At 32.9% G+C, this 20268-nt stretch overlaps 1 protein-coding gene across 5 annotated transcripts in view; it reads right to left on the bottom strand.

The window, feature by feature from the left end:
- Positions 1-79: 79 nt before the first annotated feature.
- The window catches only part of PFKP (phosphofructokinase, platelet), a 78234-nt gene continuing 58045 nt past the window's right edge, over positions 80-20268 (bottom strand). The window contains exons 16-23 of one of the 5 annotated variants that reach the window (XM_031939622.1): positions 12834-12986; positions 9416-9580; positions 7101-7162; positions 6052-6163; positions 4742-4841; positions 4403-4408; positions 2528-2633; positions 80-658 (exon numbers count right to left, since the gene is read on the bottom strand). In XM_031939622.1, the coding sequence (XP_031795482.1) occupies positions 505-658; positions 2528-2633; positions 4403-4408; positions 4742-4841; positions 6052-6163; positions 7101-7162; positions 9416-9580; positions 12834-12986 (858 nt within the window). In that variant the 3' untranslated portion in view covers positions 80-504. The remainder of the gene's footprint in view (positions 659-2527; positions 2634-4402; positions 4409-4741; positions 4842-6051; positions 6164-7100; positions 7163-9415; positions 9581-12833; positions 12987-20268) is intronic. The other 4 variants (XM_012551197.3, XM_031939623.1, XM_012551194.3 and 1 more) reach the window with 4 other exon arrangements.

Here is a 20268-nt window from a genome sequence, read left to right as displayed (position 1 = left end):
TTGTGGCGAAGTGATTTATCACTTTTGGAACCAAGCCTGTTTTTGACATTGTTTAAGTTTACTTTTCACAAATATACAATTATGGTTGCAATATTCACTTTAATTCCACTTTAGATATATACACATCTTTAGCTGGACACAAAACAATCTACATATGTTCTTTGTAGAAATAAGTTTTGATACAAAGTACATAAGAGATTTACTTCATAATATGTTCATTATTTTGCATTTGAGTTATTTATTTATAGTGATCACTAGGTAATTAGGAAATAAGGGTGATATTGATAATTGGTATTTTGTAGTTAGTGATTGAATATTTAACAGCTAACACAATACTGGAAAAAAAATCGCAACATAATCCTTTTTGTGCATAAAGTGCTGACACAATAACTTAAGTGTTACAAAAAACAGCAGTGACCAAAAATTTCTAAAGCATCATTACAGACATTCAATATGATCTACTGTCATGACTTACAACATTATTATCTAATCTTAACATTATCTTTATGCAGTTTGAGTTTCTATTTGTCCAATCTCACAGCCGGGTACATGTTCTAGCTGACCTGAATCAGAAACATCATAGCTGATTTTGTACTTGGCCAAAATTTTCATCAAAGGTCGTAGTTTCAACCACCATTGTTCTTTGGGAATTCTGTGCCTGTTGGTGTAAGGGAAGAAAGCAGTTCATGGCAATGTTAATGCTGTATTCTGTCATCAGATTTTTATTTTTCTTAGTCTCATAGAAGATAGTTTCTTTGTGATTAAGAAAATTGAATTAAGGAGAGCAAAATTTTTGGAAGTAGTTCATTTCATTTGCCAATTCACTTACATCTCTGAAAATCATGTCCCTTAATCTAGATGGCATACTTTATTAAATCTTGGTCAAACTCAGTGCAATGGTACAGATGATAAACTGTTCATATTTTGTAATTCTGTGATACGCTCAAGTGTTTCTATTAATTCTTTCCAGGGGATTTCCCCAGTACACTAAAGGTCCCTGGGTGATTCTCATGTGTAATGGATACCAGCATAACCCTCTCTCTTCTTCTTATCCAAATGAAGTACTAAAAAATGTACAACTCAATCATGGCTTAGATCACTATTGCCAATACAATGATCATACTTGCTTATATTTCCCTTGCTTTTACTACTGTATTTTGACTCCTGAGATGTGATTCTAACAATATGGTGTTCAACAGCCCAATGCTATAGTATTGCCAGAAAAATAAAATAAAGCTTTTTAGTAGTAAATAGTTTAAGGGCAGTGAAAGTACAACTCAGCTTTCCAGATATACACCAGTCTTATTCATTATCTATCTTTAGTGAGGTTACCATAGTGTAGTAAAATACTAAGTACTAGCAATGGAAAGAAAATGAAAAAGAATCTGCTTTCTTGAGGAGGGCACAAGCATGAAATTTCTGTGAAATTTGCAGAATCTGGGGAAATCTCTCATTTTTTGATCCAGATTGAATTCCTTACAATGAAGTCCATCTATAATGACTTAGTTTTGATGATCTTTTCAAGTTTATCTTTTGTAAGAGATGATGGAGCATTATGTTCTGATGACACTTTTACAAGACCCATAATGAAGTAATTAAATGCCCTATAAGGTAAGGGTTCTAGTTTTGGGGTAAATGATGAAATTAATTCAGGTAAGTTATTCACATCTGCCTTAGGAGAATCCATGAACTCCCATTCACCTACAGTTTATATGTTTTCTGTTTTATTTAAGCCAATAATTTATACCAATGATGCCTCATTTTACTAGCATTATATTATCAGTTAAAACTATTTACAAATAATTTAAGAACTCCATGATTATTAATACTCTCTGTTCTCCCCCCTCCTTTTTTTTTTTTACATCTAGAATCACACATAAAATTCTGTCATTTAAGACTTCATACCTTCGACCCGTCCTATCTTTGCAGACTTTTTATACCTTATTCTCTAATGCAGACTCAATGGTCAAGCTACCCTGGCCTCTTTGCAGTTCTTTGAACACATTGCCATTTTTCATTTCTGCAATTTTGCTGTGGTTGTCTCATGCTTTCTTTAAGACTTAGTTCAAATCCTACCTTCTGCAGGAGGCCTCTCAGGATTACCAAGCTTATCCTGCCTTTCATTTCAGCTTATCTCAATAACAATAACTAGAATTTATATAACACTGACATGTTATCTAACTTGATTTTTTTTTTATTTATCTTTTATTCAGCTAATTATTTACAGGTAGTCACTGTAATTACATAGTGTTTTACACCTTTCTTTGTACTTATAGCACTTAGCTGGAGTGTTTGGTCTGTAGCAGGCATTTAATAAATATTTGTTGACTGAATTGATTGACTTTTCCCTGTTACTGTGCAGAAAAATTATGGTAACCTTTATGGGTCACTATTTCTCTGAACTGTAACCATACCTAAAGCTATATTTAATCTTTCTAGATCAGTTTAATTTTCACTTAGCTTTTGGAACTGTAATGTTGCATTGTTAAGGGTACAGCTTTTGTGGAAGTTAAATTTGTTTACTTACTCAAAATCTGTTTCACTCTTCAATTCAGTCACAGGTTGGAAAATAAGTTTTCGTGTACGCATCCCTAGCAGACAGACTGAATCATCAGTGTTGGCAAACACTTTTCCTACAAAAGAAATAAAACAAAAGAGCATAAAATTAACTCATAATAATATTGATTCAGTAAGCAAGCAATGAGGCTTCAAAACTATGACGGCATCCAAAGAGAGAAAATCTTTAGGCTTGGGTAATGCTGGTGAATTCAAACTATCTGGTATAGGAATAATTGATTACAACATGAGGCTTCCTTCAGAGTCTCACTCATTAGTGTCCTGCTTTCTCCAATTGCAACAGTATTAGGAAGAGATAGTTATATTCTAGTCAGTTTACTTCATTTTAGCTCTCAGAGAAAAGAAGAAAAAAGACTTGGAGAAGCTGCTTAAGAAACCTATCATTCTTGTATTAATACACTTTACTCTCGAGAGGTAATTCTGGAGGTGATAAGTTCCTACCACGTTGGCTAAATTTTCCTCTAAGTAGAAAGAGATGTTTGAACTCAGGTATGAATCTTTTCTCTTTCAAAAATTCTCTAATTATTGTGTAGTCTGATGATTTTGCATTTCTGGGAGACCAGGAACACTTCCTTCATATTTTCTATCACAGGAAGATGCCTATTTTTAAAGTTGAAGACAGCCTTTTATATGCTATATTGGGATTAAGATTGTCAGTTTATCACAACTGACCTGTGATATAGCTTTTAAATCTAGATAATCTTACATTTAAGATCTAAAAAGTGACAACAATGGCAGCAGAATTGATTGGGTGATTAAAAAAAAAAATTAAGGCTTTTGATTTGAGAAACATTACTGTTAGTGCCAATGAGAACATTAAATTTTAGTTATGCATTCAGACCTTGCAATAAAAGCTTCATATTTGCAAAATGGGGATGTGATTATACATAGCATATTATGTTTATTAATTTAAGAGTTAGCAAGAATGGAAAAGCAAATAGCAAGCTTATTTGCAATATTTGGGAGAAATGTCTAGAGCCATTCCTCTACCTATCAGATAACTAATAGTTAATTTTTGTAATAGTTTGAATCTTAAGAAGCATTGTGGGGTTTTCCCCTACCCCACATATACAATTAGTTCTTAGAAATATAGGAATCCTCATACCACTACCTCCTTCCATGAAAATACTTTTTTTTTTTTTTTTTAATAATAGGAAGGTATCTCAGTCACTTTTCACTGGCAGTTTGAAGCTCTTCATCTAAAAAGATGGAAGAATTAGGGATTAGATGATCACTTATGTGGATTATAAGCTTTTTGCTTATAAATGTTGAAAATTATCCTTTTGTAAACTAAAATTTTAAAAGGCAGATTATGCAGACTCAAGTCAAGGCTGAATTGGAAACATTTCTTTTAAGTGAAATCAATGTATGAAAATTTTTTAGTGGTTAATTATTTGTTTTATAAAAGGATGATTTTAAGGATACAATGCCAGTAGTGCATTTAAAATGTATCTTTTTTATAAAAATTAAATTTACTTGTAAATTGTACTTGTAAGCCACATGAGCATTGGGAATTATGGTGAGCATTTTTTCTCAAAAAGGTATTTTGATAAGATACAAGGACAAAGTTTCTTATGATGACTGTCATAAGATCCTAGAACCAGTTAATTAAGAAATGTCCTGAAATCGCCTATGGAGAAATAAAGAGAAAAGTCTATTTGGATTGAAAGACCTGTTTAGAAGCAGGGGAATGGATTAGACAAGATCTCCCAACCTTATAAATTATATTATTATTCTTTATGTACAGAGAAATTTAATGAAGGATTACTAATCAATAGTTTTAAAAAACAGCAAAATGAAACTGCTTAAAGAAAAAAAATGTTACCTTCTTCTGCGTTCCATGTAGCCATCAGAGAAATAAAACAGAAATGACAATTTTAACTACAATCAATGTGTGTAGAATTAAATGCATGTAGAGTACTTTCTATGTTATGGGGGGAAATGAAGAGATATTACAAAATACTATTAAAGTTATTTGAAACATTCCCACGAAACATTCCCAACAAGTGAGAAAGACATAAGTAGCAATATTTGTGGAGATGATCATTATTATTATACCACACAGATGTCAATGCCAAACTTAAGTAACAAGCACTCTATAAGTCTACTACAGAGTTAGCAACTTGTAGCTTAAGCATTAAAAAAAAAAAAAATCCTACTGTACCTTTTCTATAGCTTTCCTTAAGTTTCTCTGAGAGCCACAGTACGGCTTTGGCAGAAATTTTTGTCCCAAAATTTCTGTCAAAAGGAGAAGGTGCTCCACCCTATTGGATTATAAAGTGACATTATGAGTTTTAGGCTTTATCCTCATTAAAGAAAGACACACTATTAAAACTTCATCCTGAAGGATTTTTTAAATTGCTCTTCTTTGGAAAATTTCAAACTTAACAAATATTTCACTTATCTATATTTTTATTTTCCCATCTCTAGAATAGGAATAATGATACCAGTTTCATCTAACAAGCATGGTAGTGAGATGACCCAGATCATAAGAAGAGAAATGCATCAATAGCCTAGAACAAAATTTCTCTTCACAGTTTGGCAGTCTTGCCACATTTTCAAAGATTCTTCAGAAGGTTTTTGAGAAAATTAGCCAGTAATCACTCACACTTTCTCAAAAAGGAAATCATAAAATGTTTAGAGGTATGCCATGGAAGCTTTTAGTCAACAAGTAACTCTTGAACTTAATCTGAAGTTTTAGCAAATAAATGATTTTGATGTTATCTTAATTATGAGTCTACATGGTTTTAAAAAATAGTTGTTAAATAGGAATCATTCATATTATATTCCAGTTTAAATTTCTTAATCTTGTCTGAAACAATCTTCTTTTAAAGGAAGATATTTGTCAAAGTATTTTCCACTTAAATAATTGGGATTGATGTTATTATTCCTACTGTAAATTTATGCTTGACTTAGAGGTTTAAGTGCAAGCACAAAACATTTAGAATAGTACCTGATCGCTTCCCTTATCAAAGTATCCAAGTGTACTTAAAAAAAAAAAATTTAAGTATATGTGTTTGAGTTTTAAAAGATACAAAATATATTTTAGAACTAATTTTATTAACTTTTGGAAAATTATCCACATTTTCTTAATAGGTGAAAGATGGCATAAATCTAAAAGAAAAAAAGTCCAAATATCAGACTAGATGTTTTAAAGCAGGGGTCCTCCAACTATGGCTCGAGGGCCAGATGAGGCAGCTGAGGACGATTATCCCCCTCACCCAGGGCTATGAAGTTTCTTTATTTAAAGGCCCACAAAACAAAGTTTTTGTTTTTACTATGATCTGGCCCTCCAACAGTCTGAGGGACAGTGAACTAGCCCCCTATTTAAAAAGTTTGAGGACCCCTGTTTTAAAGGCTAAAAGAAAGAAATATTTTGCCCAAGTTATCTGAACAATTACTTAAACTCTTCATTTAATGAAGTTACAAGGTTTGTTACCAACAAACTAATCCAAGGTATTTTAGTCATCTTACCTGTTGCATGTGACCCAAGACATTCTTTCTGCAATCGAATATTCCTTTTCCTTCCTCAGAATAGAGTTGATAAATGAAATCAGTGGTATAATTTTCATTACAGTTCTCATTTCTAAAATAAATAGAAAGCAATTGATCTGGTTTACCAAACACTAAGATTTAAAGTATCTTAACAGTTTACTGCTGATCTTTAGATTTAGAGAATGGTTCCTCAAAGTACAGGCAAGTCTTATAGAGACCTGGCAAAGATTCCTGCTCTTCCCTATTCCTTTATTACCCAGTATGTTTTTCTTTGACTTTGCCATATACTTCTAAATGCTGAGAAAATATTTTTTGGATCAATTAAAGTAATATTTATGAAAAAATCAAGTTACACTATTAAAATTTTATCTAGAAAATTACCTATTTATTAAAAGCCTCTCCATATTTACTTGCTCAAGTTAATTCTCAGATAGTGTCTTGAGTCAGTAGTATTCTCAAAACCTTTTCAGCATGGTAGAACCTATCAGGGCTTTCATTGTGCTATAGTAGCATTCATAAACCCAATATCACCTCCCCATAAAATGATGAAGTAATGAAGTTGGACTTGGTGAAGGCTAGATCTTGGATAATCAAATGATAGTTAACCTCCATCCAACAGTGACATTTAAAAGTTATTTTTCAAAGAGCTTAAAAGCTCAAATCTTTTTTTTTTTTTTTTTTTTTTGGATATCAAAAGGTTTATGGCTTTGTGTGCCAAACTTAACATATTAGATTGAATTTGCTCTGCCTGGCAGTGCTTTTTTTTTTTTTTTTTTTAATTTTTTTTTTTTTTTTATTTAATAGCCTTTAATTTACAGGATATATACATGGGTAACTTTATAGCATTAACAATTGCCAAACCTCTTGTTCCAATTTTTCACCTCTTACCCCCCCCACCCCCTCCCCTAAATGGCAGGATGACCAGTAGATGTTAAATATATTAAAATATAACTTAGATACACAATAAGTATACATGACCAAAACATTATTTTGAAAAGCTCAAATCTTTAGAAATAACTCTTCAGCACCTGAGCACCAGGCCTCTTTGTATGGAAGTCTTCATTTTTTCTGTCAAATGTTCCACATTAGCCTAGAAGAGAGGGGAAAAAAAATTACCTTTCTCATTAGAAATACTTGGCTAACATATCATCAAGTAGGTAATTACTTAATTCCTAGAGTAAAAGTTAATGCTGGAAGAAGAAAACAATGATATGACACTTGTATTTACTTAATAATCTATACTCTTAAAACATGCTTATTCATTTAAAGGTTATCTTCCTATTTTACTACATCTAAATATTATTTCAGACTTCCAGAGTGCAGTGAATATATTTACCTCCTCACTTTGCTGTTTGATTTGTAACCCAATTCATAATATCTGATGGTTTTCAAATGTTATCCAATTTTTTCAAACATAACTATCTCAGCTGTCACTTTAGATGCTTTTATATCATATGTATAATGTTTCTATGCATTCTCAGTCTAAACTTAAAAGCAAAGAATAGTTTAATACTTATTGTGAATTAGAGTCATGTTTATGCTTCTATTCATAGAATCTTATTCCTCATTTACTTTAGTTATTTTACTTTGATTTTAGATGAATATTATTATCCTTAGACTTGGCACTGGATCATACCTAGATCAGACTAGTTAGAAAGGAACTAGGAGCATCTAATCCACGTCTCTTATAAAACAAATGAGGAACTGAAGGCCCCAAGAGGTTAAGTGACTTCTCCAAATGATAGATTGGAATACATGTACTTTGATTCCAAATCTGGGGTTCTTCTGGAATTCCACTGTTCTATAATTTTTTTTTTTTTTGACAGGAAGCATCAGCCAGTATCTTAAATTAAACCAACATGTGGCCATAAGATAAGTGTTTGTTTTATATAATTGAAATAAATTACATATAATTGAATTATAATTATATATGACATAATTATATATGAATGAATATATAATGAATATAATTATATATAATTGAATCAAAACAGTAATTTAAAAAGTCACCCATTTCTCCTATTCATTTTTTCTTCTTTGTCAATTTTTATTTTGACATATACCTTGTTTCCTTTATGCAAGAGCTTTCTAAATGATTTTTATTATAAATTTCTTCATATTAAAATAAGTTAATAAGTAAATCAAACTGTCCTATTGATAATTTGATAAATTCTCTGCAGATGAAGAGTTTCTATATATCCATGTTTTTCCAAGCATCTGTGTTCACAAGGGTTTAAAAAAAATAAAACATATGTTCTGATGGTTCTTAAATCAGTATTACAAAGTTCAGAAATGTACATATAATCAGAAGTATTCTTTTTTTTTTTTTAACTCCTATAAAATAAATAGCCTGAGTCAGAGGAAAGGTAAAAATTCAAGCTTTAGTTTCAGCTTAGAGAGTAAATTCATTTCTCACATACCTAACTGGAGAATCATCAGAAGAATAGACTGTACAGCTATATTCCATATCTGTATTTGGGCTATAAAGTCAAGAAGTTGAACTACAGAAGATATTCCCTGCAACATATTTCCCCCCACATTATCAATATGATTACATATTTGATTAATAAAGACAGGGTGAACAGATTTCTGAGGTGTGAATGCTACTTAACCTGAATTCAGTATCTATTAGATACCTATGTGTAAGGCTCTGGGGAACACATGAATTAAATGTTTATTTATGATACTATTACTTATATACTGCCCAAGTTGTAGTTTAGAAGAAATGGGGTAACTCATGATCACATTGCATAGAACAGAGTTTATTATGACATTGCAAAATTCAATTTGGCTTGGCTCTGCCTCCTAAAGGTTTCTTTATTCTCCAGATGAAGTCTCACTTTCTTTAATTCTATTACCCTTTTCTTCCTGTAGTGAAGAGTGAAGAAATGGGTATGATCTGATTCTGGCTATATAATTATTAGAGCTTAAACTGGCGGGAAGACTCGGTAAGGTCCAGTGGTAGATATTTAGAGACCAATCCAATGTTGTTCTTGGGAGAAATAGATCTTAAGTTCCCCATGTACACTAAAAAGATCTTCCTTTTGCTACAGTGAGAGGGGAAAAAAAAAAATCCTTGTGTGGAGAATGCAGAGGGAACCAGCAGAGGGCGTTTAGTGACTTAATATTACAGAAAGGTATAGACTAGAATCCACATGTTTGACCAGAGACTTTTCACTGAAAATTGACTAAATGCTCTCAGGTTTTTGCCCGAAAGGAGCTGAAAGTAAAGCTGAAAAGCTTTACTTTTCTTCACCATGTCACTTTCCCCTTCTCTTCACTAATATCATGAGTACACATACACATACAGGAAATAAAAGAATGTAACAAAATTATTACACACCTGTAGTTCTCGGATGTCAAATTCTTCTTCAAAAATATACGCTACATCAGCTCCGGCAGCAAGGCCTCCCATGCTGGCCAGGTATCCACAGTAGCCACCCATTGTCTCGATGATAAAGACCCGCCTCTTAGTCCCACTAGCTGATTGCTTGATTCGATCACAGGTCTATTCAATAAGAGTTTCTGAATGAGTTCTTTACATCAAGTAATTATGCCTAGTAATATCCGTCTCATTAGCATCTTAGACTTTAAATTTTTTTTTAATATTTCATGCTCTTCAAAGCCAATAATTCTGCTGACCCACTGATATGAGTTTTTCTTCCTGAGAACTTCTTACCTTCCCAACAGCACTTTATAATTTTAGCTCTGAGCTCATTGTTTATGAGTATTGCCAGTATATAAAAAAAAAGTTAGCATTTGGGTTGGTATTAGTAGGCAGCTGGGGATTTTCCTATTATTTATAACAAAATGTTGAATATTAAAGTCTGATTACCTATTCTGTGAGCATGGCTTACTTTTATCATGTGTATATGTACAAATAATTTTAAATCATTTTATTTTTTAAAAATTGTTCTCAAAGGTTTTGGTAACTGCGAATCTATTTTTGGAGTGTTTGACTATACTTACATTTCTCTCTTCCATGAGAATTTGTGCCCAGGTTAATACTTTGGTATGAATCTTTTTTTGCCTTTCATAACCTAATTCAGTCTTTATTGTACTGCACTTAATATGGAATGTAAATAGGAGAAAAGTTAGTCGTAACAAGGACCACTATTTTCAATTGGGGATCTTCCATCTAAGTAGGCCAAATGATATTGGAACATGGTATTCATTAGGATAAAAGCTTTCCTATGCCATTCCTAACCTTAGCTCAAGATAAGGTAATTAGTGAATTAATTCTATAGCCCCTTTTCTCCTAGGATTCTTTTGGGAGAGATTATAAGGAAGCACATAAAAATCTCATCCTTAGTACTCTTGACTTGAAATTCATTTTCTATAATCAGAAAAACAGTAAGTCAGAGAACTATGAATATTTCTAATGGTCATTTTGATATATTTTACTTTAAATAACACATAAACTAATATTAGGTAATATGAGACAACTTCATTTTTAAAAGAGGAAATAACCTGATTTACAAGATCCACAGGGTTAGAAATAAATTACACAATCACTCAAGTCTGTAACATGTAATATAGAGTTCATATTTATCCTAATCAACATGAAACCAAGTTCATATAAAAAGCCTTTTGCTAAAAATCAGCATAATCATTATCTACATATGGGTTATTTGCCTGGCATACCTTGGGAGCTCTTAGTTAATGTGACATTTGGATATCTTGGCAAAGAAGTGATTCCTTACCACACAGATGGAGGAATAAGACCCCCAGAATACAAATTGGCAACTCTGCAGCAAGAATAAAATGATCTTCATGGCCAAGTTCTGATTCAGCTTACTAGGTGAAGCCATGGTTCCATGCCATGAAAGAAATTGCTGTGCCTAAGACATGTCCTCTACCTATTAGAGTTTAGGATCACACTAATATACCTCTTTGCCAGTGCAAATGATTAACAAATGACTACAAAACAAGTGGATATATAAAAACCATCATGAGAGAAATTATATAGTTAAGAACCAAAAAAACAAAAAACAACTTGAGTTACAAAAGCTTAGAGACAATTTCATCCAAATTTCTCCTTTTGTAGATGAAACTTAGTCCTAGAGAAATTAAGTGGTCTACACAAAGACACAAAGTAGCTAGAAACAGAACTGCCACCAATCCTGTTGATCCTAAATCTTTCATACTGTTAAGAGTATTCTATCATTCCTCCAAAATATCTTTTGCAAAACTATCCATCCAAGATGCCTTTTCAGCTTTCTCATAACAAACTGACCCGGTTAGAACAGAATTAACTCTAATGAACTAGACAGGCTGCCAGAGATCATAGTGTAGGGTATGAAGAGTCAGATATTTGAAGGATAATTTAACCTTTCTTCTCCCTGAATTTCAAGCCTTTTCAACAAATCTTTATTACTCAGTATAATCAGGAACTAGGCTTAAGCTTGGGCAAACACAGCCTCTCTGTTGAACTAGATCATGGTTAATCTTTTCTGTCTTTCTATGCTTTTGTATATAGTCCTATGACACCCCACAACCCACAATCAACTTGGACTGAAAGTCTGAAAGACCTAATGCTAGCCAACCATGCAAGCCTGGGGAGTTCTCAACAGGACTTAAAATATTTACATAAAATGCAAAATAGAAAATGGTCTCAGACAAATTCTTCTGAGAAAGTACACTGGTCCTTCTGATTGAACCAAAACAAATTAAATCAACAAAATCTTTGAAAATCAAGATCCTTTGTGAGTTTTGTACAGGGAGTATATTACTGATATCATTTCATGCTTCCAATTACCCTTTTCCTTGTATATGGGGTATATATCATCGATATCAAAAGTCTTCAGAACTATCCATAAGCTTCCTAATGGCTACTTCCCATCAGTGCTCTCTATAAAACCAGACCATTGTACCATTTAGAATGTTGTCCTGATGACATTCAGGCTTAGTAACTGACCAAATGTGTTGCCAAATGTGTGTGTGGGGGGAGACACCAAGAAAATATATTTGTCATTATCTGTGTTCCCTATACAGTGTGATTATTTCCTGAATGAAAGTCTGATCTTAAAAAGAACCTCACAATCAAATGGATTGATCACAAACTGTTCACTTAAAGTAACAAGGCTTGTGCTCATCAGAATAGCAGAGATGTGCCACGTGATGGACTGATGACTTAACTTCAAATAGGTGGTCACTTATTCTCAAAGCTTCTTCCAATTTAGCTACTACATCCAATGCAATGGCCCCTAAGCTTTCCTATGAAATAAGATTGAGCTTCCTTTAGTTTTTAAATTCATGACTTTTATGTGAGAGAACACTTGGTTTTTTGTTTGTTTTGTAACCCACTCACTCCCAAGAAAAAATAGCTGCCCAATAGGTACACTTCAGAGAAATACCCTTTGCTTACGTAATAAAGAAGTATTCATTCACATATCTGTTTAACTTATTATGTGTATTTATTAAAAGCCTAAAAAATCATCATCTTGAAAAAGTGTTCATGATATAGTCAATTAAGTCATAACAGAAACTGGAGAAGAAAAAGGAGAAAAGCTTGTAAGTATTTATTGTTTTCTTCTCATCTACTTTTGGTTTCGGGCAGTATGATCTTAATAAATTAAAGCTTAACATGGTTAATAGGAGAATTTGTTTTACTGGACTAAGAAGATGTGTATTGAAGAACCAATCTTACCTGAAATTATTTTTTAATTTTAAAAGAAAAATTAAGGCTCTAAGACTATACTTAATTAGCTATCTTAGAGTAATAATGAATTGACAAATATACAGAAATAGTTTTCTCTTACCTCCATAATAGCATTCAGGCCAGTGTCACTACCAAGAGTAATGTCTGTGCCTGGTATATTGTTGCTAATAGTAGTAGGCACAATGCATATAGGAATGCAAAACTCCTGATGTTGGGGCCGTGCCTCAGCTAGCTGTATACAACCTTGATAACCCTGAAGTAGCAGTACAAATATCATTAGCAATCTACATCATGCATTCTATGCTTATTATCTGTTACTAGATGGTTATATGGTTGCTCCATGAATGTGAGGAGGACTGGCTTTTTCTAGTGGCAAACACATTTGTCTAATGCAATTCATAAAAGCAAAACGAATTTTGGAAATAGAAGGGGAAGGGGGTAAGAGATAGTGATATTGACAACAATGCACTGGGGTCACATTAGCCCAATTCTTTTCTGAAAAGCAGATTAGTATAAATCGGTGAATCTGAGATAGAAAGCATGCGGAGAGCAGAGATACAGAGATAAGCAGAGATGGAAGAATTAGTGACAGACCAATTAGTGCAACTGATTCTAGGAGATTAAATCAGTAATGTGAGTCTGTATTTGACTTTTGTAAAGGAAAAATATTGATCAGATTAAGCCTAATGAAAATTAGTAAAGTTAAAAATTTTAGTAAAAATTTTAAAAATAAAAAATAAATTATTCTTTTTGTTGCTTCAAGGTAAAGCAAATTCTTAACAATATCAAGCAATAACCCATTGCTTCAGACATTAGGCATCATACACACATGCAAAATTAGTAATATTCCTAACTCTAGCATTGCCCAAAAGTAAATCGTTTAAAACATGCATTTACCAAGCATGCCAGTATACTCTAAGTCAATTGTTCATATGCTCTTCTTTCTCCCTGGGATGACTTCTATAATTACTTCTTTTAAGCTGTCCAGAAGCTTTCTCCTTTGTTATGAGAGTTCTCTTATTTCACCCTCTGGGTAATTTACTTCCCTTGCCTGGGTAATGATTGTATGAATTTGGGTGAGTTTGGTGTTGTTCAGTCATATCCAACTTTTCATGACCTCATTTGGGATTCTTTTTTGCAAAGATATTAGAATGGTTTGTCATTTCCTTCTCCAGCTCATTTGACAGATAAGGAAACAGAGGCAAACGAGATTAAATGACTTGCCTTCTAGCCAAAATGAGGTAGAATCTTTTGCTTCTTTCATGCAGCTAGAAAGTATCTTAGGCCAGATTTAAACTCAGGAAGAAAAGTCTTCCTAGCTTGAGGTCTAACACTCTATCCACTAGTTGCCCCACATTTGCAAGAACCCAATTATTCATCTTGGAAACCTAAATTACTTTAGTTTTGCAATCAAAAGGAATCAAATAGAATGATCTATTATTGTGTCTTTTTGGTTAGCACCTCAAAAATTTCTGATTACCTTTCAAATGAAGTATTAATAAAGAGTACTTTAATCCAATGAAAGGTTGGACCCATGTTAATATTAGGGGTAACTCCCTAAGAGTTTGAATCATTCTATATAGTATATATATGTATGTATATATGCATAATGTATATGCATATATATATAAAATCTTTTATAGACAAGGTTATCTATAAGTAATTTTCCTCACCACCACCAGCATCAGCACCAAGGAGAAATTAATGGATATGACCTACCGTCAGTTTGAGATCTTCTTCCACGAAAGGACTGACACTTTTCTTTCCTGACTGCTGTCCCCTGAATGTAATCCCATGATTGTATTCACTTAAACCAATTTAATCTGAAATGAGGTATGTTTGGGGTAGGGATTGTGGGCTCCCTGTGATTTACTAATACAAAAAATGAACTAGTATTACAAAAATTAATATTGGACGAACTATCTGTTATTACTTTCCAGAGGATATATAATTTATTTTCCAAGTTTCTAAGCCAATATTTTCTTAATTCACTTCAGAATGATCCAATAAATTAAGGTCAGCTTGAATGGACTTCTTTGTTTCATAGGTTGCCATGGCCAAAGAATTCATTACAAGTGACCAGCTACTGGTCATGAGGCTCTTCATATGTATCCAGTTAGGTTGGTGCTCAGAAAGTAGTTTGTTCCTGAAGCCTATTTAGAGGCATTCTCTCATGAGAGAACCACCCAGATCTTGCGCCTCAATGGCCTGGGGCCTTCTAGCCAAAATGAGGTAGAATCTTTTGCCTCTTTCATTAATGTGAGGGTGAGTGTCCTTCCCTATAATTCAAGATGTTAGAATGACAGTAGGAAGGAAACCACACCATTGAATAGACTGCTCCAACTGTGACTTCATCAAACAAGCAAACAGAGAGCCTGTTTAGGCTTGTCAAACCTACTATTTGTAAGCCCTGAAGTGAAAATTAAATTTGTTTGTATCAGCCCTTTGAAGCCATTATAACTTTTTATATTGTTGCACATTCCACATTTCCCCTCTCCCTGCCACAAGACTCCTGGAAAAAGAGGAAAATTTTCAAAGAGCATGCCCAAGGAATGAAATAGTGATGGGTGAGTGAGTGCAGGTCACTTAAAACCTATGAAAAGGACAAAAGCTTTTCCATAAGCAGTTGATAGTAGAAGATATTTATTAAATCTGCTACTGATAGCAGCTGAAAATGTTTTAAACCTATCTAAGGAACCCTAGATGTTCTTCATTTATGTACTCTAAAGAAGAGGTCCAATTTACCAAAGAAATAACTTCTGATCTGAAATAATTATGGATACTAGCAAAGGTTTCAAAGACACTAAATGGCAGCATCTGTATACTGAAGTAAAATTATATATTTTTTGATAGGACAAAAATGTTTCTAGTAAGGACTTGTTAGAACTTCCCCTCCAAAATTTCTCAAATATAAAACTGACATACTTCTAAAAAGATAATCTGACATTTGGGCTTTATGATGTATATAATAATATATAATGTGTACTTTTCCATAGAAGCTTCTATGCAAGATATTTATAAGTCTGGCAGATGGGTAAAATTGTTGACAAATAGCAGATTAAAACAGTTTGTTCCAAGCCCTCAACATTTTAATATTCTATGACTGCTTATTCCTAAAGGGTACCAGTTTATGCCCCCCTATCTAGCCCAATTCAATACTCGTTAAGTGAGCTAAATGAATAACAAATTAAATATTAAAATTAGTCAAATGGTGTGGGTTCAGGGAAAGATAAGGTCATCTCTTCACATTCCAGATACATATCCCAAGACATGCTTTTAGCCTTTTTAGGGAAGGCAGTCCTTCAGTTTGACTTTTTGAATGGACATCATAGCAGCTAATACAGCATTCTTACTTAAATTAAGTCATAAATATGTAGAAAATTATTTCTTTAATGACAGATTGAGCTATATGCTGAAATGATGCAATTACTAAGCCAATCTAATTCCTAGGAGCCCAAGATTTCAGTGAAGTGTCTTGGTTAAAAAACAAAAACAAAAACAAAAAACACCAGAGGCAAAATAACAAATGATTTGTACCTACTGCTATATAGAGAGAGTTCACTACTCAATTGTTAATCTGCCTCAAAAGATGAAATTCTCAAACATGAAAACAACCCCTAACTCCAGGTAATTGAAATACTATAAAACTGATTTTTAAGTCTAAATCAGAAAAGCAAGTTGTATAGTCATATGTGATCTACAATTTACATATAGTCCTCTTTCTCTTTCTCTCTCTCTCTCCCATTTCCACACACATGTACGCAAATTCCCATTCTATTTAGTGTCAAAATAAGAAAAACTAAGTAGTCTTCAATAACCCTATGAAGTAAAACCAAACAAGGAAATTAAAGCAAGAGACAAAACAAATAATAAAAATGAAGTCAGAAATTCTCTGGGAATTTCCAGCTCTCTGTGCTGTATATTGTTTTGCAATTGGGGACATTGCCTTGTGTTGCGACTCAATCCTGAATTTCCTTCTTGGAAGAGAACTGCCTTTCAGAGGTGCCATGCTCAGCTCCTAATCTGCAGACTGAAATTAAAAGCCCAGATCAGGGTGAACTTCCAAGGACAGAGCCAAGGTAGACAAGGGCAAGGATGGCCAAGCTCTCCCCACATTTCCCTCCAAACAACTTTAAAATAGCAACTCAAATTGAATTCTGGAATAGCAGAGCCAACAAAAGGTCAGAAGTGAGATATTCTTCCAGCCCAGGATAACACAGAAAGGAGAAGAGAGAGAGAAATGTGAGACACAGGTGAAGGCTCCAAATCCACAAGTTTGAAATGCCAGTGGTGGGACTAAGAGGGCAAGGGGATCTCTCAGCTGGTCAGCAAGTTACCCCCTGTGCTAGCAAGAGATGCAAGAACAGACATTGTTTAGCAATTCGATTGCCTATATTCACTTCTGGGAAAAGAACAAAAGGAAGTAAAAACCTTGAGAGATAATATTGCTTCTGGACCCAAGGGAGAAAGAGCTCTTCCTGGGGAAGCATCAGAGTGCAGACCAAGATAGTAGTGACCATATCTCTCCTCCCCATTCTAGGAACAGAGCCCAGCATTAACATAAAGTTCCAAATCAAGAAATAGTATGGAAAAATGAACAAACAACAAAAAAAGAACATGACTATAAAAAGATATTATGGTGACAGAAAAGATCAAGATACAAACTCAGAATAGGACAAAGAAATCAAAATAGCAACAAGCAAAGGCTCAGAGAAAAAAATGAATTAGACACAAGCCCAACAAGATCTAAAAGAGCTTACAAAATGACTTCTAAAATAGAGGAAAAATGAGTATAAAAATGAAAGCAAAGGAAGAAAATTATAAAAAGACAATTAACACCTTGGGAAAAGAGGTGCTTTTTTAAACTGAAGAAAATAACACCTTAAAAATTGAATTGGCCAAATGGAAAAAGAAAATATAAAAATTCAATAATGAAATTACCGCCTTTTGCTTTATTTTTGCTGTTGTGTTTTATTTGTGTTTTCTTTTGCATCATGACTAATATGGAAATGTGTTTGGCATGACCTACATGTATAATAGAAATCAAAGTGCTTACCTTCTCAAGGAGGAGGAAGGAAGAGAATTTGAAACTCACAATTTTAAAAAGACGATTGTTAAAAATTCTTTCACATAGAATTGGGAAATGTTTAATAGAATAAGTAATAATCTTTAAAAAGACCACCTCTTTGGCAAATGAGAAAATAATCAAGAGGAGGGGGATATCTTATCTGCATACAAAACTACTTCAATGTCATATTCAAAAAACGTACCTAAACACGATGACTACACTTCAAAAAGTTTACTTAAAAATGAAAAGCTATAATTTTAAAAAAGAAACTTTTGATGTTTATAGCAGAGTCAGTAGAAGTTTACAGCTAAAAATAAAGAATACTGTTTTCCACTTCCTTAAAGTATTTATCAAAATCTATTTAGTTAAAAACCAGTTTAAAAACCTTTTAAAACATAAAAGTTACTTCAAGGTTCCCATAATTAATTCTATGATCCCCCAAACCAGCTAAAATACTGCTTAGCAAATACAAGGTATTTAATAAATGATTGTTAATTAGTTGGTTGATTTAATGCTTATTGGGTTTGTTTTTGATTTTGTGTCTCTATTGCCCTCACTGTTATCTTATCTTATCTTATCAAAGGAGGTAAATAAAGGTAAATAAAGTCTAAATACCATCCCTGGTTAACACTCATCCACAAGTTTAGGTATGCAGAATATATCCCTATTGTCTCCAAAGTGGAATAAAGGATTCTCCAAAGGGTAGGACTGAGATTTCTATTCAGAGGAGCTTAATATAATACAGAGGACTTCAAAAGGAGATAAGATCATTAGTCATAGGAAGATTATGAATCTCCAATGTAAATGGGTTTTTAAATCACCTTCTTAGTAATACCATGTTATTTTCTCCTTACTACAATAATTAGAATGTGCTCTTGCCTAAGACACTATGGATTTATGATCAAGACAAATTTTAATTGTTGTTTTAAAATGTTTATCATGAGATAGTCAAACCTTCTTGTCTAGTATCCTTTATAAGGAATGTTTGGGGTTAGAGATTGAGTCTAGAGCTAAAGTATAGTTTTGGATTTGTTCCTGTACCACTTAACTCCCTTAACCTCCCACTTCAGTGCAAAAGCTAATTGGCTGAGTGTGGACATCAAGACAAGGGCCACAAGGGCCCATGGATAGATTTCAAGGTGAGTATCTGTGAACTTGGAACTTTTATTTTATGCATTTAAAAAGATTATGCTGTAGAAGGGTCCACAGGCATCACCAAATTGCCAAAGCTTTGACACAAATATTGTCAATACCATTATATAAGCTAATGATCCTCTTTTATATGTTTTCCTTTATATTTAAAGCTTTTATATTTATATTCCTTTATATTTAAAAACTATGTTTCTCACATGTTAGAAATATACATTAACTTTTGGATTGGTGTACAAAAAATCTTATTAATGTTAAAATGATTTAAATTAATTTCAAATTCACAATGTATCCCCACTTGTTGAAGTTTATTGAGTTACAATTTATTGAGCATTTCAATATGATTCAATTGCAAATGCTTCAAAGAGAAATACCATGCCCTTAAGCAGGTGCAGGAAAGAAGGAATAAGAGCAATTTTTAGATCATGCTTAGTAATATGAATAGTTACTATAAGAGCAATGTAGGAAATTCCCTATTAGGAGATTTTTCTAGGGTTAGTCTAATCATGAATATAGCCTGAAAATCTAAAGTTAGGTCAGTGTGGAAAGATTATTAAGAACAGAAAAGCAAGAAGCATGAGCTAATCATTACTTACCTGCTGAAACTGGGCTTTAGATTTTGGTAGAAAAAAAAAAATCCCTATCTTTTATTTACCAGTATTAGAAAATTTGTCTGATGTCCAAGAAAGCTAAGTACACAAACCCCATAACAAGATCTAGGTCCTTTTGCAAAATTCAAATCAGATTGAGAAATTTCAAGTATAAATTACAAAAGAAAAATGCATTTTTGATTATAAACTAAAAAAAAAAAATCCAAAATGTGAAGAGATAACCACCTTTATACTGGGTTTTGTCAAATTGGAAAATATGAATATGTTCAGAATATGCCTTTAAATTATCTAAAATAATCTGAGGAAATTTTAGCTCCAGATTTGAAATCATTTATTTTTTTCAAATTTCTATTTTACAGAGCAAGAAATTGAATTTACACAGTCAAAATCAAAACTGCAGAGGAAATAGAAAGGTAGTTTGGTTCAAAACAACAAATGACAAACTCTCAAACTCATAACTCTGTGGTCTCAGTATTTATTTATTTTTTAAAAAAGGAAATTCATAATCTGGAAAAGCCATCATTTGAAAAATAAAACCAGATAGAAACAGATCTTTGCAGGCTTCATATTGGTTTTGAAAACCAAAAATTATCTATGTTGTATTATATAATATTTTTATCTTGTGAAGCAGTTTCTAATTAGAAACTTGGTTTGGGCCATCTTTGGGAGTTTTGGGGGACTACTCACAGTCCATGGAGTGAGTTTGA

This window comes from Sarcophilus harrisii, chromosome 5, assembly GCF_902635505.1.
Source record: "Sarcophilus harrisii chromosome 5, mSarHar1.11, whole genome shotgun sequence".
NCBI classification, from domain to species: Eukaryota; Metazoa; Chordata; class Mammalia; order Dasyuromorphia; family Dasyuridae; genus Sarcophilus; species Sarcophilus harrisii.
The sequence above is the reverse complement of the archived record's forward strand: the minus strand, read 5'-3'. Positions and strand labels throughout refer to the sequence as shown.